The 22,857-nt window shown below is 45.0% G+C and overlaps 1 protein-coding gene across 3 annotated transcripts in view; it reads left to right on the top strand.

The window, feature by feature from the left end:
• Nucleotides 1-22,857, top strand: part of SAE1 (SUMO1 activating enzyme subunit 1) — a 179,364-nt gene that overhangs the window by 109,608 nt on the left and 46,899 nt on the right. The window contains exons 1-3 of one of the 3 annotated variants that reach the window (XM_029619942.1): nt 4,364-4,532; nt 18,310-18,421; nt 21,489-21,662. In XM_029619942.1, the coding sequence (XP_029475802.1) occupies nt 4,441-4,532; nt 18,310-18,421; nt 21,489-21,662 (378 nt within the window). In that variant the 5' untranslated portion in view covers nt 4,364-4,440. Of the gene's footprint in view, nt 1-4,363; nt 4,533-18,309; nt 18,422-21,488; nt 21,663-22,857 lie in introns of those variants that run through there. The other 2 variants (XM_029619941.1, XM_029619943.1) reach the window with 2 other exon arrangements.

Raw genomic sequence — 22,857 nt, 5'->3', positions numbered from 1 at the left:
TGTAAACCGGCATGATGTTCCGACGAATGGGGTATATAAAAATCAACAAATAAATAAATAAATTACTGTATTGGGATCCAGCTGCTCAGTGATGTGAAGGATATAATGTCCTAGCTTTTAAGCACTGGACAACATTATTAATCTAACTAAATGGATGAATAAGGCTATTTAAAATTATTTTATCCTCTAATTGGTTATATTTGTCTTAACTATTACGTATAATTGCTGTAAAAGGATTACCAAAAATGATAAATGACTATCTTCAAATTATACATTATATCTTTAAGTTACTTAAATATTGCCCAAGGTTCTTATATTCAAGTCATAGTAGAATTATTCTCCAGTGGTTCAGTTTCTTTCTTTTAGTAAGCATTAATTGACAGAGATGAAGGACAAGGACTAAACAATGTATTAAATAAATTGAACTGTTCAGTCTGGGAAAACAAATAAGCATGAGGGTAACTTGCTTGATGCAGCAGTACCCTAAACCAAAAAGCCTGATACTACATTTCTGATGCAACTCCAGCATAAGAACATGCCATACTGGGTCAGACCAAGGGTCCATCAAGCCCAGCATCCTGTTTCCAACAGTGGCCAATCCAGGCCATAAGAACCTGGCAAATACCCAAAAACTAAGTCTATCCCATGTTACCGTTGCTAGTAATAGCGGTGGCTATTTTCTAAGTCAACTTAATTAATAGCAGGTAATGGACTTCTCCTCCAAGAACTTAGCCAATCCTTTTTTAAACACAGCTATACTAACTGCACTAACCACGTCCTCTGGCAACAAATTCCAGAGTTTAATTTTGCATTGAGTGAAAAAGAACTTTCTCCGATTAGTTTTAAATGTGCCCCATGCTAACTTCATGGAGTGCCCCCTAGTCTTTCTATTATCTGAAAGAGTAAATAACTGATTCACAATAACCCATTCTAGACCTCTCATGATTTTAAACACCTCTATCATATCCCACCTCAGCCACCTCTGCTTCAACGGCAGGGGGGAAAGGAAATTAGACTCAAACAGTAACCAACAAGAGCCCTGACCTTGGCGGTCTGAGTGATAACTATGGGAGCTTGCTGGGCAGCCTGGATTGGTCAATAGCTCAAGTTACTTAAACATTCCTATCATAAAAGATGCACATCTGGCTAAACAAGAAAAGAGCCTTCTCCATCGCCTCCCCCAAACTCTGGAACACACTACCTGAAGACCTGAGAACACAGCACAACATAAAAACATTCAAAAAAGACCTAAAAACTTTTTTCTTCCGCAAATTCTTCACCGACCCACTGTCAACTGACCATACCAACCATCAAATGAATTCTCAACTCTAATCTCCAACCAAGCTTGCCTCCCTCCTCATCCAACCTAAGAATAATTATTTGACCTGACTTGTTAATCTCTATATATCCTTATTCTGTTATTATGTTTCAATACTGTTAAGAAAAATGTTCACTTTGTAAACCGTTATGATGGCTCTACCGAATAACGGTATATAAAACTCATCAAATAAATAAATAAATAAATAAGGTCCTTTTCTGTCATCATTTCTATGTTTCTATGGAATAGGGAAGCAAAACTTGCAAATGGCAATACACAAGTTTACAAAATGTTTTAACAAATTAACAATAAGTGAATACATGCTGCTGAGAGAGGTACTATACAAGTTTATGAGCAGGAGGATATACATAGATCAAAGCCAAACATTTGAAATGAAAATCACCCACTTATGTTTAAATGTACTAAGAAAGCAAATACTATAATATACTCATTTTGGATGTGTGAACCTTAAGGTTTTCTGGAAAAGAATTATACAATTCTTAAAATTTATAACATTTCAGCTCTAATAATTTATGCAAATGTATCTGTTTGACAATGTCATTGTTAAGCTTGCACAGATATTACAAAAAAAACTACCCTGTTCTTATGGATAGTTTTTTGATTGCAAAAAGGCTATTTTGAATTGTTGGTTGTCTGAATAGGCCCCTACATTTACACAATGGAAAACTGTTACATAATTTAAGTATGGAATCCTTAATTGCAAAAAAGTCTGAGGAGACAATTTTTTTTAATCCTTGCCGCATAGAGCAAGAAGCAATATTGGGAATTTTTGAGAATAACAAGTCTAAATGATTTGGATAGGTAGATAACCTGGGTAATACATCTAGTACAGGGGCAGGTAATGCCAGTCCTCAAGAGCCACAAACAGGTCTGTTTTTCAGGATATCCACAATGAATATGCATGGAGATATTTGCATACAATGGAGGCAGTGCATGCAAATCTCTCTCATGCATATTCATTGTGGCATATTCATTGTGGCACTTAAAAGACCAGAATTGCTTACTCCTGATCTAGTATATTCTTGTCTAAAGGAGACTGGAGAGAGGTGGGTAACAAAAAAAAATTAAAATGTTGAATAACAATGTTGTGTGTAAAAGGAATAGAGAGAGAGACTGACTTTTTATAAGGTTATCATGGTAATCAACTATACTACTTTAAGAGGGTCAACTAGTAACTCGAGGTGAGGTTTTGGTGATGTTCTAGGGCAGTGATGGCGAACTCCAGTCCTCGAGTGCCACAAACAGGCCAGGTTTTCAGGATATCCACAATGAATATGCATGAGAGAGATTTGCATACTATGGAGGCATTGCATACAGATCTCTCTCATGCATATTCATTGTGGATATCCTGAAAACCTGGCTTGTTTGTGGCACATGCGGACTGGAGTTCGCCATCACTGGTCTAGGGTTTGAGGGCCAGTTTTACATGCACATTTGATGTGATTTGGAATTAGGAAAGGTACACAAAGATGAAATTTCTACAATGTACTCTCGCCCTAGCTTGATAGCTTCCTCGTGCAATTGTATAAATAGTTAACTAATATGTGTGCCACCCTAGAGGCCCAAACTAGGGTTAGGGCCCTAACGTGCATTGCGATTTGAAAAATGACCCAGTAAGTTTGTACCTGAGGCAACAGATGGTAAAGTGACTTGTGCAAGGTTACAAGGAGTGGCAGTGGGATTGGAACCCTCATCTCGCTGGTTCAAAGCCTGCTTTTCTAACCTCTAGGCTACTCCTCTATTAAACTAAAGTATACTGCCATCATCCAATTGTTTACATGACAATACTAAACCATCCTAGTTTTGAGAGTCTCAAATGATGGAGCCTATACCTTGTGCCAAAAAACACTGATTACTCTGCAGAAAAATGAAATAACTGAATACAAAGAATCATCATTACTTATGATTGTTTGGTACAAATGGAGCCTCTGGCTTGCCGGTGTACAATGCATCTTAAGAGATTGAATAAACCTGGTGACTCAGCAGGTAGCCAGATTGGCATAAGCAGGCTGTGAACATACAGAAACAGTGGGTTAATGCTGGCAGTTTTTCACGATGTACCCAGTCACTGACAGAATCTAGGTGGCTGAATGTTTGGGCAGTAGCCTCACTGATTTTGGTGGGTTTTTATTGTTGCAGGGTTTGGGATTGAGATGAAAGTGGCACGGATGTGTTGGATTTGGGTTTGCAAACTTGTATATCCGACTGCACGGAGTGGAGAACCAAAGAGGATGCCAATAAAAGCTGACTTAACTAAGAAGCAATATCTTACAAGCAGTCACACTTCTGTGACATTGAAGACACAGCAGGTCACACTCTATGGCTGATATGGTTTTACTTGTATCACATCATGGCCATTAGTAATAGCTGAAAAGGAGAATACAATTTATTTCATTTTCCAATTCAACATGGTGCCCTTGTCTCTTTGTTGTTACCACTACAACTAACACATATCAGTGATAGTGTGGACAGAGACAGGCAGAGTGAATGGGCTAATTGATTATGGTCTGTGGTTATCTATTGTGTCACTTGTTCTTTTGTTAGCCGTCTGTCTGTAAAAGCTCCAGACAAGCAAATTTCAACAAACAAATCATAATACAGCCGATGAAGAGAACTTAAATTTAATACAGAACAATGCATTGATTTTGACATGAAATTAAAACAACTTACAAATCTATTAAGACAGTCCAATAAAAAGACATCATTTACTTATTTTTCCTTACTTCTACCTATCCAAGTCAACTAACACAACACATGCCTTACTATACTATACTGTATTCAATATGGAATGGAAAAGGAACTTTCAGAATGAAGCTGGTGCAAAAAAGATGATGCGTTTCACGTTAGGAAGCTTAAAGACAACCTCCCAACTCTCCACAGAACACAGGCTAAATGGCGAACGTCTCTACATGTAAGACAGGTGAAAACTAGATTGCAATCTTTCAAGTCAAGCTGTAGGCCATGCCTGTATCACGTGAAGGGAACCTACGCCTCTTCCAGAGCGGCTTCGAGACGGCCAGCGTACTGACGTCAGCGCGGCACGCCGGCTACAGATTCGAACGGCCGTTGTTAGGGGCGGCAAGTGCTGCTAGGCCAGAAGTATGGTGGAGAAGGAAGAGGCGGTGATTAGCGAGGAGGAGGCGGCTCAATATGACCGGCAAATCCGGCTCTGGGGCCTGGAGGCGCAGAAACGGTAACGCAAAAGGGGAAGTGGGAAATGCTAAAATCGCTCGTACTGCTTCGCCGAATCCTTGCTGCTGACTAGCTAGCGTGGCGAGGCGCGGGGCAGGCTGGGGTTAGGAGTCCATGTCGCGCGGAGCAGGCTGGGGTTAGGAGTCCATGTCGCGCGGGGCAGGCTGGGCGTGGGAGTCCTTACTATGGTCACATGTCCGTGTTGGATTATTTTTGCCCTTCTGGGCCATGGAAAAACCATGGTAAAGATTGTAAAATGTGAAATTCCTGAATGAACGTGTGGGGTGGAGGACGTAGTTCTGACCCCAGAACAAATTACTGCCTCTTCACCCTTTCTTCTTGTGTAAAATATTCTGGTCATAAGTCTCTCTTTATAAAGGGTTATTGAGGTTGCTGAGTTATGATTTACAGGCCATAACGCTACCGTTCACTTATTAAAAAATTACTTTGAAATCTAGCTTTCTGTAGGAAAACTGAACTTTATGAGATCTGTATTTCTATTTCTCCACCTCACCACCAATAGCTTTAAATTGTTCACCAAATGTCATTTAGGTTTGTAGAGCAGGAGTAGGTAACCAGAGTGCTACAAAAATTCAATGTCTTGTCAATATATTGACAAAGGAAACGCTTGATTTCCTGCATTTTTTGTTGGATTGTAAACCGATGTGATGATATGTTAAATCGAACACCGGTATATAAAAATAAATAAATACATAAATAGGTCTTTTTTTTTCCAGGATTTCTACAATGAATATGCACGAGTTATATTTACAGACAATAGACACAATGCATATATCATGTGTATTCATTTTTGCTATCCTGAAAACCATAACTGTTTGTGGCACACCAAGACCATAATTGCCTATCCCTGGTACAGAGCAAAGGTGAGCAACAGAGGGCCAGGCCTCCTAGAAGGGGTGTGAATGATTCTGAAGGGAGGTATTTTGGCTGCCCTCTCAGGGAAGAAAAAAATGGCTAACACTAATAAGTCTTGGTGCCATGGAGGGAGTTGCCAGAGCATAGTGACATCATTGTAAGCATGTAAGAAAGTGTGTCAAAAATGGGGGTATCAAAATGAATTGATTACACAAAATCCTCCAATATTCAATGTCTTAGATGTAATCCAAAAACATTTAATTTCCTAGCGTGTAGCAGATGGACTCAGGACCAATGGGTATAGTGTACTCCTGATAGCAGTTGGAGACGGATCAGATTTCAATCTGACGTCAGCCCTAGTACATATACCCCTGCAGGAAGTGCAGCTCTCCAGTATTTTCCGTCTCCATAGCAGTTAGGGACTCTATGCACGCTCGCACAGCATTAGAGTCATTTTAACAAAGAAAACCAAAATAAGAAGAAATCTTACCTCTACAGACGAGCCCCGCTCTCCTGCAGTGACACCGATTGGGTCCCTCCCCCAGTTGAGATTTCCCGAGGTGATTTCCAAATCCCTCGGAGGTAAGCCTCAGTCAGGCGGCCGACCCTCGGTGAGGACCTAGCCCCCGACATTGAGTGAGGCTGAGAGGCAGCTCGAGGAACCGCACAGGTCACCAGCCAGGACCAGTGCCACCGGGTTGATCTGCCCTAGCAGGGCTAGACCCCAGTCAGATCCAAGGGTCCTCCCACGTGGAGACCCTCCGAGGTGGTCGCCGTCACCATTTTGCTCTGTTCACCGCCCTGTCCGCGTTTTGATCCGTGTGCACAAATACCTTGTGTGCACAACGTCGTGCGCCCAGGTACCGAGCGCACAAGTGATGCGCATAGCCATACACTTACTGTGCCAGGCACATAACTTCGACCTGTGCGCACAACAGCGTGCACATCTCCCTGAGCGCACACCAAACCTACGTGCACAACTTCGATGCACACCGGAGCGCACAACTGTATTTTACACGCACAAGCCATGGCACCACTGGAAAATAAACTCAAAGCTCAGGGCCTTTGCCCAGCATGCCACATTAGAGCTGCACAGCATGAGGAGGCCACGGCCCTGTGTATACAGTGCGAAGAGGCTCTAGGGGATCCAACTCATGGCCCTCCCTTGCCGGTACCGGGCTCCAGCCTCTCGAGCAGTACGCCGGACCTAGCATTGCACAGCGGGACCCTCCCTCAAACGGGGCTCCCCAGGGACACTGTGCCCCGTAGTCTAGACCCAGCATCTATTTCCTGGGTGGAATTCTTCAAAGGTCTGCATCTTTTTGTCCTCGTGCAACCGGGGCCTCCTATAATATGGCCACAGGCTCCACCAGAGAACCTCAACATGCCGGGACCCTCTATGCCCAGGGAAGTGATCCCACCGCCCAGAAGCCTCACCTTCGGGGACACAGACAACTCAGATGAGGATTCAGAACCCCTGGAGGAAGGGGAACTCCTTCCGGGGGCAGAGCCCCACCGAACCATGAGACACTTCTTCACCAAGGACGAGCTTCCAGACCTGGTTACACACAGCTTAAATGAGCTTGCTATCCTGGGCACAAGTGCCTCGGGAGAACCTAAGACGAACCCACTATTAGAGGGACTCAGTCAGTCCTCCCGCCATTTCCCACTATTACAAGCCGTCCAGCAACTAATTGACCTGGAATGGGAGGCCCCAGAAACTACATTCAAAGGGGGCCGGACTCTGGCAGCCATGTACCCTCCGGACCCAGCCGCCAAAGATCTTCTGGCATGTCCGAAAGTGGATGCCATGATCTGCGCGGTCTCGAAGCACACTACTATCCCGGTGGAGGGAGGAACAGCACTCAAGGATGCTCAAGACAGATGTCTGGAATCTATCCTCAAACAGTCCTTTGACGTCTCCGCTGTGTCTTTACAGATCACGGCCTGCTGTGCCGTGGTGACACGTGCCTGCTTAGCACAGACTAGGAACAACACTCCTGGGGAGGCCCTGGAACCAGCTGTAATCATTCCTCGCGGACGCCGCTTCTGATCTGGTACGCACAGCAGCTAGAGGAGTGTCATCCGCCATGGCAGCCAGAAGACAAATTTGGCTCCGAAACTGGTCGGCCGACTCATCCTCCAAAACGAGACTCAAGGATGCCTTTCAAGGGAACACTCTTGTTCGGAAGCGAAATAGAGAAACTAGCCAACAAATGGGGCGAGTCCCCACTGCCGCTGCTACCGGAGGACAGGAATAAGAGAAACCAGCGATCCTTCCCCCGAACCTTCAGGGGCAGAGGATCACAGCGCTTCAACCCATATAGAAGCACATATCAAGTGGCCCGCCACGCAGGCTGGAGCCAATCCTTTTGGAACAAGCACAACAAATGAGCCAGCCCGGGCTCCGGCCCCAGCTGCACCCCGCAATGAAAATCAGCCGACCCATCCAAAGGAAGAAGCCATAGAGGGCAGACTTGCCCTATTCTTCCAAAGATGGGTCGAGATAACTTTGGACAAGTGGGTCCTATCCATCATTCAAGAGGGACATTACCTGGATTTCCACCACCTCCCTCTGGACAAGTTTGTGGAATCTTCCTGCCACGACCCTTCCAAGAGGATGGCAGTGGAAGCTACACTGACCAGATTGCTAGCCTTAGAGGCTATAACACCGGTGCCTCCACAGCAAATAAATACTGGACGTTATTCCATCTATTTTATCGTCCCCAAGAAAGAAGGAACGTTCACAACCATCCTGGACCTCAAGGCGGTCAACTGTCACCTGAAGACTCCTCGCTTCCACATGGAAACCCTACGCTCGGTAATAAGGGCGATACAACCGGGAGAGTTCCTTACATCCCTGGATCTGTTGGAAGCCTACCTACACATTCCGATCCATCAAGAGCATCAGCGTTTTCTACGCTTCTCTATCCTGGACCGTCACTACCAGTTCCAGGCAATACCTTTCGGGTTAGCCACTGCACCCCGGACATTCACCTAGATCATAGTGGTGGTGGTGGCAGCAACACTGAGGAAGGAAGGAATCCGCGTGCACCCTTATCTAGATGATTGACTGATCAGAGCGAAATCCCCAGAGGAAAGCCACCAGACAACTAACAGAGTCAAAACTACTGAGAGCCTCGGGTGGGTGGTCAACACAAACAAGAGCTGCCTGCAGCCCTCCCAATCTCTAGAATACTTGGGAGTCCGGTTTGACACCAAACAAGACAAGGTCATCCTGACACAGACAAGGAGATCAAAACTGATGACCCAGTTATGAATCTTGTTGACCGAACTTCGCCCCACAGTATGGGATTATCTACAAGTTCCCGGCCTCATGGCATCCACACTGGAAGTAGTGCCATGGACACGAGCTCACATGAGACACCTACAACGCTCACTATCACGATGGAATCCATTGTCCCAGAACTACACCGTACGGCTTCAGCTCCCGGACAGAGTTCAGGCTCAACTACGATGGTGACTACAAGAAGCCCATCTGAGCCAGGGAACGAGACTATCCTCACCAACCTGGATCCTACTCACCACGAATGCCAGCCTACGAGGATGGGGAGCACACTGCCAGGAGCTAACCGCCCAAGGGCAATGGAACGAAGAAGAGTCAAGATGGAATATCAATCGCCTAGAAGCTCGGGCAGTCGGACTAGCCTGCCTAAGGTTCGTTCACATACTCCGAGACAAAGCGGTCAGAGTAATGTCGGACAATGCCACAACAGTGGCCTACATCAACTGTCAGGGAGGAACCAGAAGCCAACAGATGTCTCTGGAAATAGACCTCCTAATGTCATGGGCGGAAGAGAATCTTCAAGAGATCTCGGCCGTCCACATTGCCGGGAAAGACAACGTTGCTGCGGACTACCTCCAGCAGAGAAAGTCTAGATCCAGGAGAATGGAGGTTGTCGACCACAGCATTCCAATTGATAGTAAACCATTGGGGAACACCAACCGTGGACCTACTGGGAAACCGGTCCAACGCCCAAGTTCCCAGTTTCTTCAGCCGCAGGCAGGAACCTCAGTCCCAGGGAATCGATACCCTGGTACAGACCTGGCCATAGGAGACTCTGTTATATGCCTTCCTGCTGTGGCCCCTATTGGGCGCAGTCATCCACAAGATAGAACACCACAGAGGACCAGTACTTCTAGTGGCCCCGGACTGGCCAAGAAGGCCGTGGTACGCAGACATGCGAAGACTGCTGAGAGGGAGCCCCCTGCCGCTACCTCCACACAGAGACCTGCTCCAACAGGGACCGATCCTCCACGAGGATCCAGCTCAATTCTCGCTTACGGTCTGGCCATTTAGAGGACTCGCCTAAGGAAGAGCAGATACTCGGGGGGGCAGTAATTGACACCCTACTCTGAGCACACAAGTTCTCCATGTCCCTAACATACATAAGGATTTGGAGAGTATTTGAAGCCTGGTGCGAGGACCACGCTCCATCAAAATTCCTGCGATTTTGGAATTCCTGCAGAACGGCCTACAGAAGGGATTGTCTCTCAACTCCATCAAGGTACAGGTGGCCGCATTGTCATACTACGGAACCAAGAGCGAGAGCGGCAGCATAGCCTCTCACCCGGATGTCTCACCCTTTCTGAAAGGAGTCAAGCAATCCGACCAACCCTGACGTGGCCGGTGCCTCTTTGGAATCTCAACCTGGTCCTAGATTTCCTAGCAGGAACCTCCTTCAGACCTCTCCGCGGCCTGTATCTCTGACTATTAACACTGAAGACAGCCTTCCTGCTGGCAGTTTGTTTGGCCCGTCGTGTATCCGAGCTACAAGCACTGTCCTGCCGAGAGCTGTTCCTCAGACTCACCCCGGGAACCATCCAGTTGCACACAGTTCCGTCATTCCTCCCCAAAGTGGTGTCTCACTTCCATCTCGCTATCATCGCCAGATGAGTATAAGAATTCGGAAGAGGCTCGAAGTCTACGCCATCTCAATGTTGGCAGGCTCCTAGTCCGATACCTGGAAAGGTCGGAATCCGTATGAAAGACGGATCATCTATTCGTCCTTCACAGCGGGAAGAAGCAAGGGGAAGCGGCCTCGCGAGCAACCATAGCACACTGGATAAAAGAAGTCATCAAGGCAGCCTACGTGGAAGCAGGCAAGCCACCGCCTTTACAAGTCGAGGCCCATTCTACTAGAGCCCAGGCGTGTCCTGGGCGGAAACCAAGACGCTGTCACCCACCGAGATCTGTTGCGTGGCGACATGGTCCTCCATCCACACCTTCTCCAGGTTTTACCGCCTGGATGTCCAGGCTCGGGAGGACACAGCATTTGCAAGGGCAGTACTAAGTGGGTCACGGGCAGCCTCCCACCCGGTTCGGGAGTAGTTTTTATACATCCCATTGGTCCTGAGTCCATCTGCTACATGCTAGGAAATGGAGAAATTACTTACCTGATAATTTCGTTTTCCTTAGTGTAGACAGATGGACTCAGCATCCCATCCATGGCTGCGTTACTTATGGAATTCTAGGGGGACATCCCTGGGAGCGAGTGATTCATAGGTAAGCCATACTTTCCTTCATCCAGGACACCCAGCCTACCAGGTGTCGACGTTTCTTCGTTGAGGGCACTGGCAGTCTCCAGCTATAGCCAATTCAACCAATTCAAATTAATTAAGTTAACTTGATTAACTTTATACTTGGTTATTCCAATTATTCAGTCATACATATATCCACAATGTTTTTCGAGGAGAATACTGAAGAGCTGCACTTCCTGTAGGGGTATATGTACTAGGGCTGACATCAGATTGAAATCTGATCCGTCTCCAGCTGCTAACAGGAGTACACTATACCCATTGGTCCTGAGTCCATCTGTCTACACTGAGGAAAACGAAATTATCAGGTAAGTAATTTCTCCATTTAAAACCTTCATACTAGGCACTTCTGGTTAAATACCTTCATTTGCCTTATATGTAATAATCCGTGTCCATCAGTCACTATGTATTATTATGCATTTTTTTTTCAAATACTTTTTCTTTTTGTGTTGGGGAGTATCCCTCAGATAAAACATTCTACACTGGAGCTATTCAAAGATTGGAGGGGTCTAGATATTCCCTATTTATATTCAGGGAAAGGGGAATGAGAGGCTAAGCCGTATTAATAACTTCAATGAATGGCTCAAATCCTGGTGTAAGGAACAAAGTTTTGGATTTATTGGGGGCTGGGGCCGTGTATGGAACAATAAAAAGCTATATGTCAAAGATGGCTTACATCTGTGGCAGGAAAAAGGATCCTAAGAGAGAAATTCAAATCCTATGTCATAAGGCATTTAAACTAGAAGCTGGGGGTGGCAAAAAAATTTAGAATGTCACCCCCAAATACAAATGCAATGGAAAAGGGTGAAGTGGATAACAAAACTCAACTAAATAAGTCACAAACAGGCCGATTCAGTAAAATGCGCGGGAGAGCCGGTGCTCCGAGGCGAGCGCCCACTCTCCTGGGCGCGCGATTCAGTATGCAAATGAGGGTCCGCGCTAATAAGAAGTGGGTTTGACAGCCGACGCTCAATTTTACTGGCATTGGTTGTCGAACTCGCTGACAGCCACCGGTTCAGGAAAACGGACGCTGGCAAAATTGAGCGTCCGTTTTCCAACCCGCGGGCAGATTTTTTTTTTTTAAGATTTATTTTTGGGGCCTCCGACTTAATATCGCTATGATATTAAGTCGGAGGGTGTACAGAAAAAGCAGTTTTTTCTGCTTTTCTGTACACTTTCCCGGTGCCGGCCGAAATTAACGCCTGCCTGCTTGGCTGCACATTTTACTTTCTGTATCACGCTGGACTAACTAATAGGCTCATCAACATGCATTACTGTATAAGGGGTAATAATAGCGCGTCGAAAATGCAAGTCCAAACGGGGGCTAATGGTGCGCTCGGCCTGAGCACACCGTACTGAGTCGACCTGAGTCCAAGAAAAGCAGTAACCTGAACGAGAAAAGCTGGAAAGCTATGAGCACACATGCTCATGGTTTGGGCAATAAAATCCCAGATCAGCCAGCCCTAATGGTAGAGGCAGACTTGGATGTTGCTGTCATGGAGTCGTGGTTCACGGAATCTCATGATTGGGATACGGCAGTACCGGGCTATAACTTATTAAGGAAGGACAGAGAGGACAGGAAAGGGGGAGGAGTGGCTCTTTATGTCAGAAACAATATCCAAGCATATGAGCTGCAAAGAAGATGGGGCAAAGAAAGAAGCACTATGGGCCGACCTAAAAAAAAAAGATGATGGGGCATCCATTTTTATTGGAGTGGTTTACAGGCATCCAAGTCAAATGGAAGTGCTTGACAGAGATCTGGTTGAAGACATCCAGAAGATGGGAAAGAAGGGAGAAGTGGTGATTGTTGGAGATTTTAATCTGCCGAATATAGACTGGAGAATCCCTTCTGCAGAATCTAACAAAAGTAGAGAGATAGTGGATGCCCTGCAAGGGGCTCTGTTTAAATAAATGGTAATGGAACCCAAGAGGGAGGGAGCTATATTTGATTTAGTGCTCACCAATGGAGATAATGTCTCTAATGGCCAGGTGGGTGCCCACCTCAGCACCAGTGATCATCAAACGGTATGGTTTCGTATCACAAATAGGATATGGAGAAGAAGCACAAAGACCCAAGTTTTGCTGTTCTAAAACACAGACTTTGATGAAATGGGGAGGTACCTGGAGGAAGAACTAAAAGGCTGGGCGAACAAGAGAGATGTGGAACAATGGACCAACCTAAAAGGAGCAATTACAAAGGCAACTAATCTATATGTTAGAAGAAAAGTATAGAAAAACAAAAGAAAAATGAAACCTATCTGGTTCTCAAAGGAGGTGGCTGATTAAAAAAACACAAAACCAAACTAAAAGAACAGCATTCAAGAAATATAAAGGATCCCAAAGGGAGGAGCACAAGGAAGAATATCTGGTGGAACTGAGGGAGATAAAGAAAGTAATCAAGACTGCAAAAAGTCAAGCGGAAGAAAGGATTGCCAAAGAGGTAAAGCGAGATGACAAAACATTTTTCAGATACATCAGAGAGAGGAGAAAAGTCCAAAGTGGTATAGTGAAATTGAAAGGTGAAAAGGATTAATGTGTGGAGAGATATGAAGAAATGGCAGAAATATTAAACGAATACTTCAGTTCGGTGTTCACTAAAGGGGATCCTGGAGAAGGACCATCGCTAGATAACAAGAAACTGGAGGGGAGTGGAGTAGATGTAACTCTGTTTACAGAAGAGAATGTATGGAAAGAGCTAAGAAAATTAAAAGTTGACAAAGCCATGGGGCCTGATGAGGTTCATCCCAGGATACTGAGGAAGCTCAGAGATGTGCTGGCGGGTCCGCTGCATGACCTGTTCAATAGATCCCTAGAAACGGGAGTTGTGCCGAGTGATTGGAGAAGAGCGGTGGTGGTCCCGCTTCACAAGAGTGGGAGCAGAGAGGAGGCTGGAAACTAAAGGACTGTTAGCCTCACCTCGGTGGTAGGAAAAGTTAATGGAGTTACTGCTGAAAGAAAGAATAGTGAACCATCTACAATCGGAAGAATTGCTGGACCAGAGGCAGCCTGGATTCACCAGGGGAAGGTCCTGTCACACAAATCTGATTGACTTTTTTGATTGGGTGACTAGGGAATTAGATCGAGGAAGAGCGCTTGATGTCATCTACTTGGATTTCAGCAAAGCTTTTAATACGGTCCCACACAGGAGGCTTGTGAATAAAATGAGAAGCTTAGGAGTGAGTGCCGAGGTGGTGGCTTGGATTGCAAACTGGTTGACGGACAGAAGGCAATGTGTGATGGTAAATGGAACTTACTCTGAAGAGAGAGCGGTGTTAAGCGGAGTGCCGCAAGGATCGGTGTTGGGACCGGTCCAGTTCAATATCTTTGTGAGCGATATTGTGGACAGGATAGAAGGTAAGGTTTGTCTTTTTGCGGATGATACTAAGATCTGCAACAGAATGGACACGCCGGAAGGAGTGGAGAGAATGAGACGGGATTTAAGGAAGCTGGAAGAGTGGTCGAAGATATGGCAGCTGAGATTCAATGCCAAGAAGTACAGAGTCATGCATATGGGATGTGGAAATCCGAAAGAACTGTATTTGATGGGGGGGTGAAGGGCTGATGTGCACGGAGCAGGAGAGAGACCTTGGGGTGATAGTGTCTAATGATCTGAAGTTGGCGAAACAATGTGAGAAGGCGATAGCTAAAGCCAGAAGAATGCTGGGCTGCATAGAGAGAGGAATATCTAGTAAGAGAATTGAAGTGATGATCCCCTTGTACATGGCCTTGGTGAGACCTCACCTGGAATACTGTGTTCAGTTCTGTACACCGTATCTCCAAAGGGACAGAGACAGGATGGAGGCGGTCCAGAGAAGGGTGACCAAAAAGGTGGATGATCTTCATAAAATGACTTATGAGGAGAGATTGAAGAATCTAAATATGTACACCCTGGAGCAGATCATTAAAGGTTGTAATGATCCATGGTAAACAACAAACCTTTTCGGAAAAAACTCAGTAGAACAAGGGGTCACGATTTGAAGCTCCAGGGAGGAAGACTCAGAACCAATGTCAGGAAGTATTTCTTCACGGAGAGGGTGGTGGATGCCTGGAATGTCCTTCTGGAGGAAGTGGTGAAGACTAAAACTGTGAAGGATTTCAAAGGGGCATGGGATAAACACTGTGGATCCATGAAGGCTAGAGAATGGGAATGAAGAGAAGAGCCATGGGGGTGGAGTACTGGCTGCTACTAAGCCTTCGCAACTACAACATTGCTCTCTGCTTCAACGGCAAGAGGAAATGTGGAAAAGAGGATTTGCATTCAGATAACAACAAACAAGGACTGAACTTCACAATCTGGGTAAACAAATAAGCGTGGGGTAGCTTGCTTATTACGGCAGTTACTACCCTAAACCAATTAAGCCTGAAAAATCACTTTGAATACATATACAGCACTGCTCTTTGCTTCAACGGTAGGGGGAAATGTGGAAAAAAAGGATTTACATTCAGAAAACATCCAACAAGGCATTGATCTGTGTAGTCTGGGTAACCAAGCATCGGGGTAACTTGCTTGATGCAGCGGTTACAACCCTTAACCATCAAGCCTTATGCTCACCTTTGATGCAACTCCAACATTACTCTCTGCATCAATGACAGGGGATGGCAGGAAATTTGAATCAAACAGTTACCAATAAGGGTGGTTGATGAAACAGATAAGAACGGGAAAATAAGTGTGGGAGCTTGCTGGGCAGACTGAATGGGCCGATTGGCCTTTTTTCTGCCGTCATTTCTAAGTTTCTGTTTCTATTTAGCTGCATGGTTGATTGGGATTGGGTTAGTAAGGATTCTTTGGTTTATGCTTGGTGGGATCTCAGGATCATAGTCCTATCTTCCTGCTGGAATACCCACCAACATCCTCAATTTTGGCTAAGGAAGGCAGAGCTAGTCCAGTTTTGTCCATACACTTAGGATTTGGTCATTGGTATATATGCGTCTCAGGATAGACCTGGGTGATTTCTCTCCCATTTCTTCTCTTTCAAACAATTCTCAGCTGTCTCCAGTTACTTTTTCTCCAGATTCCAAGGGTTTGGAAAAATGTGGGCTAAAGGTTTTAAGTTTTATTTGAAGGGGAGACTTTAAAATCTTTTGAGGACCTTCTGAGAGAATTCTGTATTTCATCACATACCCAATTTATTTTGTACCTCCAGCTACATAGGGATATATTTCATAATAGAGGGCCTGGATGTATTAAGGAGCAAAAATGGTTTTGAAAAAAATATTTTCAATCTCATTTCTCAACTTTATTTACATGATCAGTTAGATGATACCAGAGACTAGAAATTTGTTAATCAAAAAATGGAATTCTGCTTTTTCCTTAGACCTAGATGTGAATGACTGGCATGCTATTTGATGTTTGATTCATAAGCTTACATGTCTCATGCACGGTACAGAGTCATGCTGGCTACAATCGGTGGCACATGGTTCACCCAATCTGGAAGAGAAAGCAATGGCAGTAGCAGGGGATGGGTTTAAGAAGGAGTGATAATGCTAGGTATGGTGACATGCTGGTGGCAGAAGAATGAGTGATGGCAGCGGGGACACAGGTACAAGTGGATGTGCGGGACTGCGGCTTGGGTTTGTGTATGGTTCTCGAAAGTTTGGTAAACATGCAGTGAATCTTTAGATATTGCTTTCATCATTAGATGACCCTTTCTTACAGTCTGCTGATTTTTTTAGTTCTAAGAAAAAGCTTCTGGAATTTGCTTTTTTTGGTGCTTTTACCTTTCGTCTCTTTTTTTTTCTTTCCTCTTTTGAGAAGTAGAGCTGAAGTAGCCATGACACATGGATGATATCTAACAATGTCAAACGGACCCAGCTTTCTAGCTCAGTAGTTTTCAGTATTGAGCAAGAGTTGTTATGTACTTGCTGCTTCATGAGCCCCTCTGCCTTTATTTTTTTGGCTCAAGCTTCTGCATGAATGTGTACCCACTTTCTCTCTTGTATTTTTTTGTATCCTTTTCATTTTTCTGAAGTTCTTGCCTTGCGGCCTCAGCAGCCTCTCAGAAGCACTTTTCTGTGTTACACCAAAAAAAAAAAAGAATAATGTCCAGTTCCAAGAAAGCCACTTACATTGGCTTCAGGGACAGCGTCTGTGGCCAAAAGATGTGCGTCGCAACAGCCAAGGCATTTGTTACCGATGCCTTGGTCCCGACCATGATTCAACCAACTGCTACGACTATGGGTTGTATGTCACTGAGGACACAAAGGAACAGGGCTTGGAAGATGTGTGCAGCTTTGCAGGTCAGTTAAAAGTCAGTCTCTTCCATGCCAAGTCGAGCAGAAGCTCCTCGGGCAAAACTCCTCCAGCTGTGGCTTGGGATCTGCTGTAGTTCATGGTTCAAGTAAGGCACAGAAGTGTTGAGTGTCAACGTTTTCCCATCCTTGCAGGGCCCGTTAATGCAAAAGAAAAAGAAGTCCCACTCTTAGAGCCAACAGTGCTCTCGGCATAAGTCACCACCAAAACAGGCATCGATCTACCACTGGCCCACGGGACTGGCAACACAGTTTTCAGAGCCATCAACGCAATCGGTGCGCAGATCCCCAGCACCGTTGACGCATTTGAGGAACATGGATGCATGAGCAAGTGTTGGGAGGACAAGGAGGAGACTCCTTCCAGTTGCCTTCCTCTCGGCTGGTGCCTTTGTCTTTGTCTCTTCTCCTTGGTCCTGACCTGGGGCCTACTGGAACTGCTTTTTTCTGTAGTCTCTTTTTTTCAGTAAGTGCTCCGCTGCAACCCTCAGCTTGGGAATCTCTATGTGCCATGGCTAATTCAGCTCTTCTTGTCAACAGAGAACATAAGAAAGAACAGGATGAATTAGCCATAATACTCGCCTGCCTCCCTGAAGAGTTGACTATCTAGCTAAAGCTAAGTTCTGCAATCAACTAAGGGACTTATGAGGCAGTGTGGGTGCAAAAACTCCTTGCATGCTCATTTAGTAAAAGCTCTACTGAGCTAGAGAGATGGGTCCATTTGGTGCTATCGTATGACATCACCCTGTGTCATGGCTAATTCATCCTGCTGTATGGGAAATCCATTTATGATAAGCAAACTTGCTTTTTTTTTTTTTTCCTTTCTTCAAGAGTCTCACTTTAAATTTGCACTCACAACGCTAACAGTTAATGAGTATTAAGAGTGTGCCCTATGTATCTTACATCATTATTGCATGGGAGCATCTGCGGTGCTGCTCTGTGCTCAGATTTATAATCCTTTTAATCGCACAGGTTGGGTTTTAAGTCCTGATTTCTGGAAGCTTTAGGCAGAGTGAGACTGCCGTAGTATAGTGAACCTCACCTCTGGGCCAGTTTTGCACGCTGACGAGTTCTTCTTGACTTGTATTTTGTTTTAGGCTTCGTGCCTCACGAGTTCTACTGGTTGGCATGAGAGGCTTGGGAGCAGAGGTAGCTAAAAACCTCATCTTGGCAGGAGTTAAAGGACTGACCATGCTGGATCATCAACAGGTGAGAAACTTTGCCAATAACAGACTTTCATGGTGTCCCGGTATGAGGCACCTCGCAGATATGGTAGCCAGTTTTCTTATTCAGCTAGGGTTTATCCTCCTTTGGTAATAATTGTGTTGCACGACTAAGGATTTACCAATGCTTTGTGAAGCATTTTTCAAAAATTTCCCAAAATCTTTTGCCATAGGAATTTAATGCAAACAGAATTTGGCAAAAGTCTTTTTTTTTTTTCTTTTACAAAAAACTCATTGATGTAACTTATAAGGAAACGGGGAAAAAAAACAGAATGGTGGTGAAATGTTGCACAAAGGAATTCAAGATCAGTTGGTAAATGTTATAGTTTGTGTGAGGTTTTGTGGCCAACAACTGAAGCAGAAAGGGGGGCCAATTTTCAGGAACGAGGGACCCGATGTAATCGGGCGAGGATGGCTGCAATGGCGGCGCAAGGTTCTGCGTGCAGTTTTGCTTGTAGAAGTTTATTGTGGATGCAGCGTGGAGCCTTACGCCCAAAAGCGTGTGCCCAAATTGGTGCTCCTCCATGCAGATCCCAAGCTGATGAGGCATTCACTGTTGCTCCCTGATGTACAGAGGTGCAGAGCCGGGAACACTGGAAACTGAACTCCCTGGTCAAGAGGTGGGTGAAGGTTTCTGGGCCTGAACCCGGAGTTCGTGGTGTAGGGGTCCTGCACACATGACGTATGTTTTATGTGCATAACTTTTCTGAGCCAGGCTTATGTTCCTAACTTGTGTGTACAGTGTAGGAGCATAATTTATGGGTTCTGCGCACCATTTTTATGCATCCAAATCATGTTTACGCTCTAACATGGTTGGTGCGCAGAAACCCTATTTTGTGTGAATAAATCCTATTTCCTAAGCATAAAACATGGTTTGTGTGCATTTAAACATAATTTATGTGCGTTATTCTTATTTTTTCTTTTTAGGTTTATGCACTTTTTGACTCCCAATGCACTTAATTTGAATTTAGGATTTCTATTCTGCTTTTTCATTTGTAGCTCAAGGCGAGTTATATTCAGGTACAGCAGGTATTTCCCTATCCCCAGAGTACTTAAGTCTAAGCTTGTACCTGAAGTGATGGAGGGAGAAGTGACTTGCCCAGGATTAGAAGGGAAGCAGTGGCCAGATTTGAACCCTGGCTTCCCCAGTTCTCAGCCCATTGCTCTACTCCTTCACTCTATACTGTTAGCTTACTGTTTTTTGTTTTTTTTTGTTTTTAAGAAAATGTGCCCTGATATAGAGCACACAGACTTCACTCCTGTGTTTTTATCTCCAGCCCGGAGGGAGGCTCGGGGCATGGTCCATTTCCTTGTTTGGAATGCTTTGGCTGTGTACTTTATTATTAACTTGTCCACATGATGGCGCTGTTGATTAAAAGTAGCTCAAACTATACCTCATCTTTCTTGCAGATTTAGGGACTGCTTCTGTAACAGCACGCTTAAGAAGGTTGGCAAATAAGCTACACCAAGTTTGAAAGCGAGCTTATGCATCTGTGTTTGCTTTGAAAGCTATCCCAGCAAAACTACCTACACGCAGTTACACCTGCTAATTTCTGTACAGGAAGACTTATACATGTAGTTCTGAAAATCCAAAAGTACAAGTGTAAAATCCAAATCCTTCTCCAGCTCCACTCCCAGGAGTACCCCTGCCTAGGCCAGGTAAACTTGTGCTCATATAGGATAGATGCAAGCTATGTTTACCCAGCTATCAGGTGGACAATTTTATAACGAGTCCCATGGAAATGCCTTTTGAACAAGACCCTTTTTAAAGAGCAATTTTCAAAGTCATTTGCCCAGATAAACTGGCCACCTATGTGCGATCTTTCATAGTTCATGTACTTTTAGGGGGGGGGGGGGGGGGAAGGAAAATGGCACATGGTCTTCTCAATTTTGAAATGTGCATGCACTATTTTATTCCTGCGTGGCGGCCTGCACAAGTAGGTGCAAAGTTTGTGGGTCCCTTTGTATGCAAATGATTGATGCTAGCTAACTTGAGAAGCTAGCCTGGTTTTTGCTTTAAACTTGCGCATATAAGCCCAAATTTTAAAAAGCTCACTCGCGTAAAATCCAGGGGATACATGCATGGCCAGGCCATTCGTGCACCGACGCATTTTAGAAACTGCCCGGACACGTGCGTATCTCCTGGTATACACAGAAATGCCGGGCCATCAAAAAGGGGGGACAGGGACTGGGCGGGGGCCGAACAGGATAGCTGCCATTAGGCCCTGTCCCGGGAAAGTGCGCGCCAGCAGCTGGCCAATGCGCCAATGTTACTTCTGCTCGGAAGGAGCAGTAAGTAATAAAAAAAAAATAAAAAAATTTGGGCTAGCTAGGTAGGGGTCGGGGAGGAGAGGGGAAATGGTAGGAATTGGAGCGAACTGGGAAAACCCTACTCACGTCGCCTCGCATTTATTTTTTTAAATCCCCCCCCCCCCCCATTGCACGCAGGAGAGGCCACCCGCCTGCACATGCACGCATGGACATTAAAATCCGGTGTGCACGTGCGAGTGAATCGTACATGCGCATATTTTCGAAAATCAACCCCATACTTTGTAGCTAGGTGGCAGATTAATAATTGTCCCCAGTTTGCAGGGACTGTGGGGATAAGTTTAACTTGTCCCTCTGGGCAGGGGGCAAGTTAAGCCAATGTGAAAGTTTGAGATTGCAGATTTCATTTATACAAGTTGTACTCTATGCTTTTAATAACTTTCTATATTGCATTTGTTCAGTTTGCTGGGTAAAACCAGAGGCGTAGACACAATTACTGCATAATAATACAATCTCACAGCATGCTCCGTCTTGCCAGATGATTAACCATAGGATGGACCTCTTTTCATCGTATGTGATATCTAGCAAGAGAAAAAAAAAACACAGTTGTAGATTCATGATCCAGTTCTTCTATGCAGGAAATTTAGCATAAGGTGGACTGTAATGCAGTTATGGTCTTCAAGATGAAAATATGATGTTGGCAGGCTAACAGATGTATTATACCACAGGGAGGAAAAAATGAGAGCTTTTATGTACCCTTATTGCTGTGATTTTGAAACCTGCAGGTTTCTCAGGAAGATACTAGAGCTCAGTTCCTGATCCCTGTAGGCTCTGTGAATCAAAATCGGGCTGAGGCTTCCCTGGCACGTGCTCAGAACCTGAACCCCATGGTGGAGGTTAGAGTGGACACCCAGGACATCATCGACAAGGACGATGCATTCTTCACTCAGTTTGATGCTGTAAGTGGTGCAAAGCTCATACAAAACAGCAGGCCATGGGCTTCACAGAGGTGTGGCCCAAGTCCTGCAACCCTGCTGACTTGTATTCTGAGCAGAGTGGGGATTAAATAACCTGTTGTAAGCCGCATGGTGAGCAAAGGAGGTGTAAACATTGACCCACTCAAACTAGTATAGCATACAATGGGGATCATAAAGCTGCCTTGTCATTGGCCAGCAGCTCACAGTACATTGACTGCTATGGAGATTATGGACACCCAGTCTCATGATTCTTGACCAGTCATGATGCTTGTGTCCAGCGACTGGCTTAGACAAATGTTTCTTTGGCACAGTGGGAGAGAGAGAAGGCAGTCTGTATCCTAGTAGTCTTTCCCTAAGTTGATTCTAGGGGAGGTTCAATGGTTAGCAAGTGTCAGATTGGTACTGCGTGCACCAGGTCATAAGAACATAAGATGTACCATATTGAGTTAGACCAAGGGTCCAGCAAGCCCAGTATCCTGTCTCCAACAGTGGCCAATCCAAGTCGCAAGCACCTGGTATGTATCCAAACATTTAAATAGATCTCAAGCTACTATTCCTTATTAATTAATAGCAGTTTATAGATATTTCCTCTAGGAACTTATCCAAACCTTTTATAAACCCAGTTACGCTAACTGCCGTAACCACATCCTCTGGCAATGAATTCCAAGGCTTAACTATTTGCTGAGTCTGATTAGCTTAGGTGGTTGTTTATATCTCACGATTCTAGAACATAAGAAATTGCCATACTGAGTCAGACCAAGGGTCCTTCAAGCCCAGCATCCTGTTTCCAACAGTGGCTAAACCCGGCTACAAGAACCTGGCAAGTGCCCAAACACTAAGAAGATCCCATGCCACTGATGCCAGTATTAGCAGAGGCCATTCCCTGAGACAACTTGATTAATAGCTGTTAATGGATTTCTCCTCCAAGAACTTATCCAAACCTTTTTAAACCCAGCTACACAAACTGCACTAACCGCATCCTCTGGCAACAAATTGCAGAGCTTAACTGTGCGTTGAGTGAAAAAGAACTTTCTCCAATTAGTCTTAAATGTGCTAATTGCTAACTTCATGGCGTGCCCCCTAGTCCTTCTGTTATCAGAAAGTGTAAATAACCAACTTACATCTACCCGTTCTAGACCTCTCATGATTTTGAAGACCTCTATCATATCCCCCCTCA

This window comes from Rhinatrema bivittatum, chromosome 11 (genome assembly GCF_901001135.1).
Source record: "Rhinatrema bivittatum chromosome 11, aRhiBiv1.1, whole genome shotgun sequence".
Classification (NCBI taxonomy): domain Eukaryota; kingdom Metazoa; phylum Chordata; class Amphibia; order Gymnophiona; family Rhinatrematidae; genus Rhinatrema; species Rhinatrema bivittatum.
The sequence above is the reverse complement of the archived record's forward strand: the minus strand, read 5'-3'. Positions and strand labels throughout refer to the sequence as shown.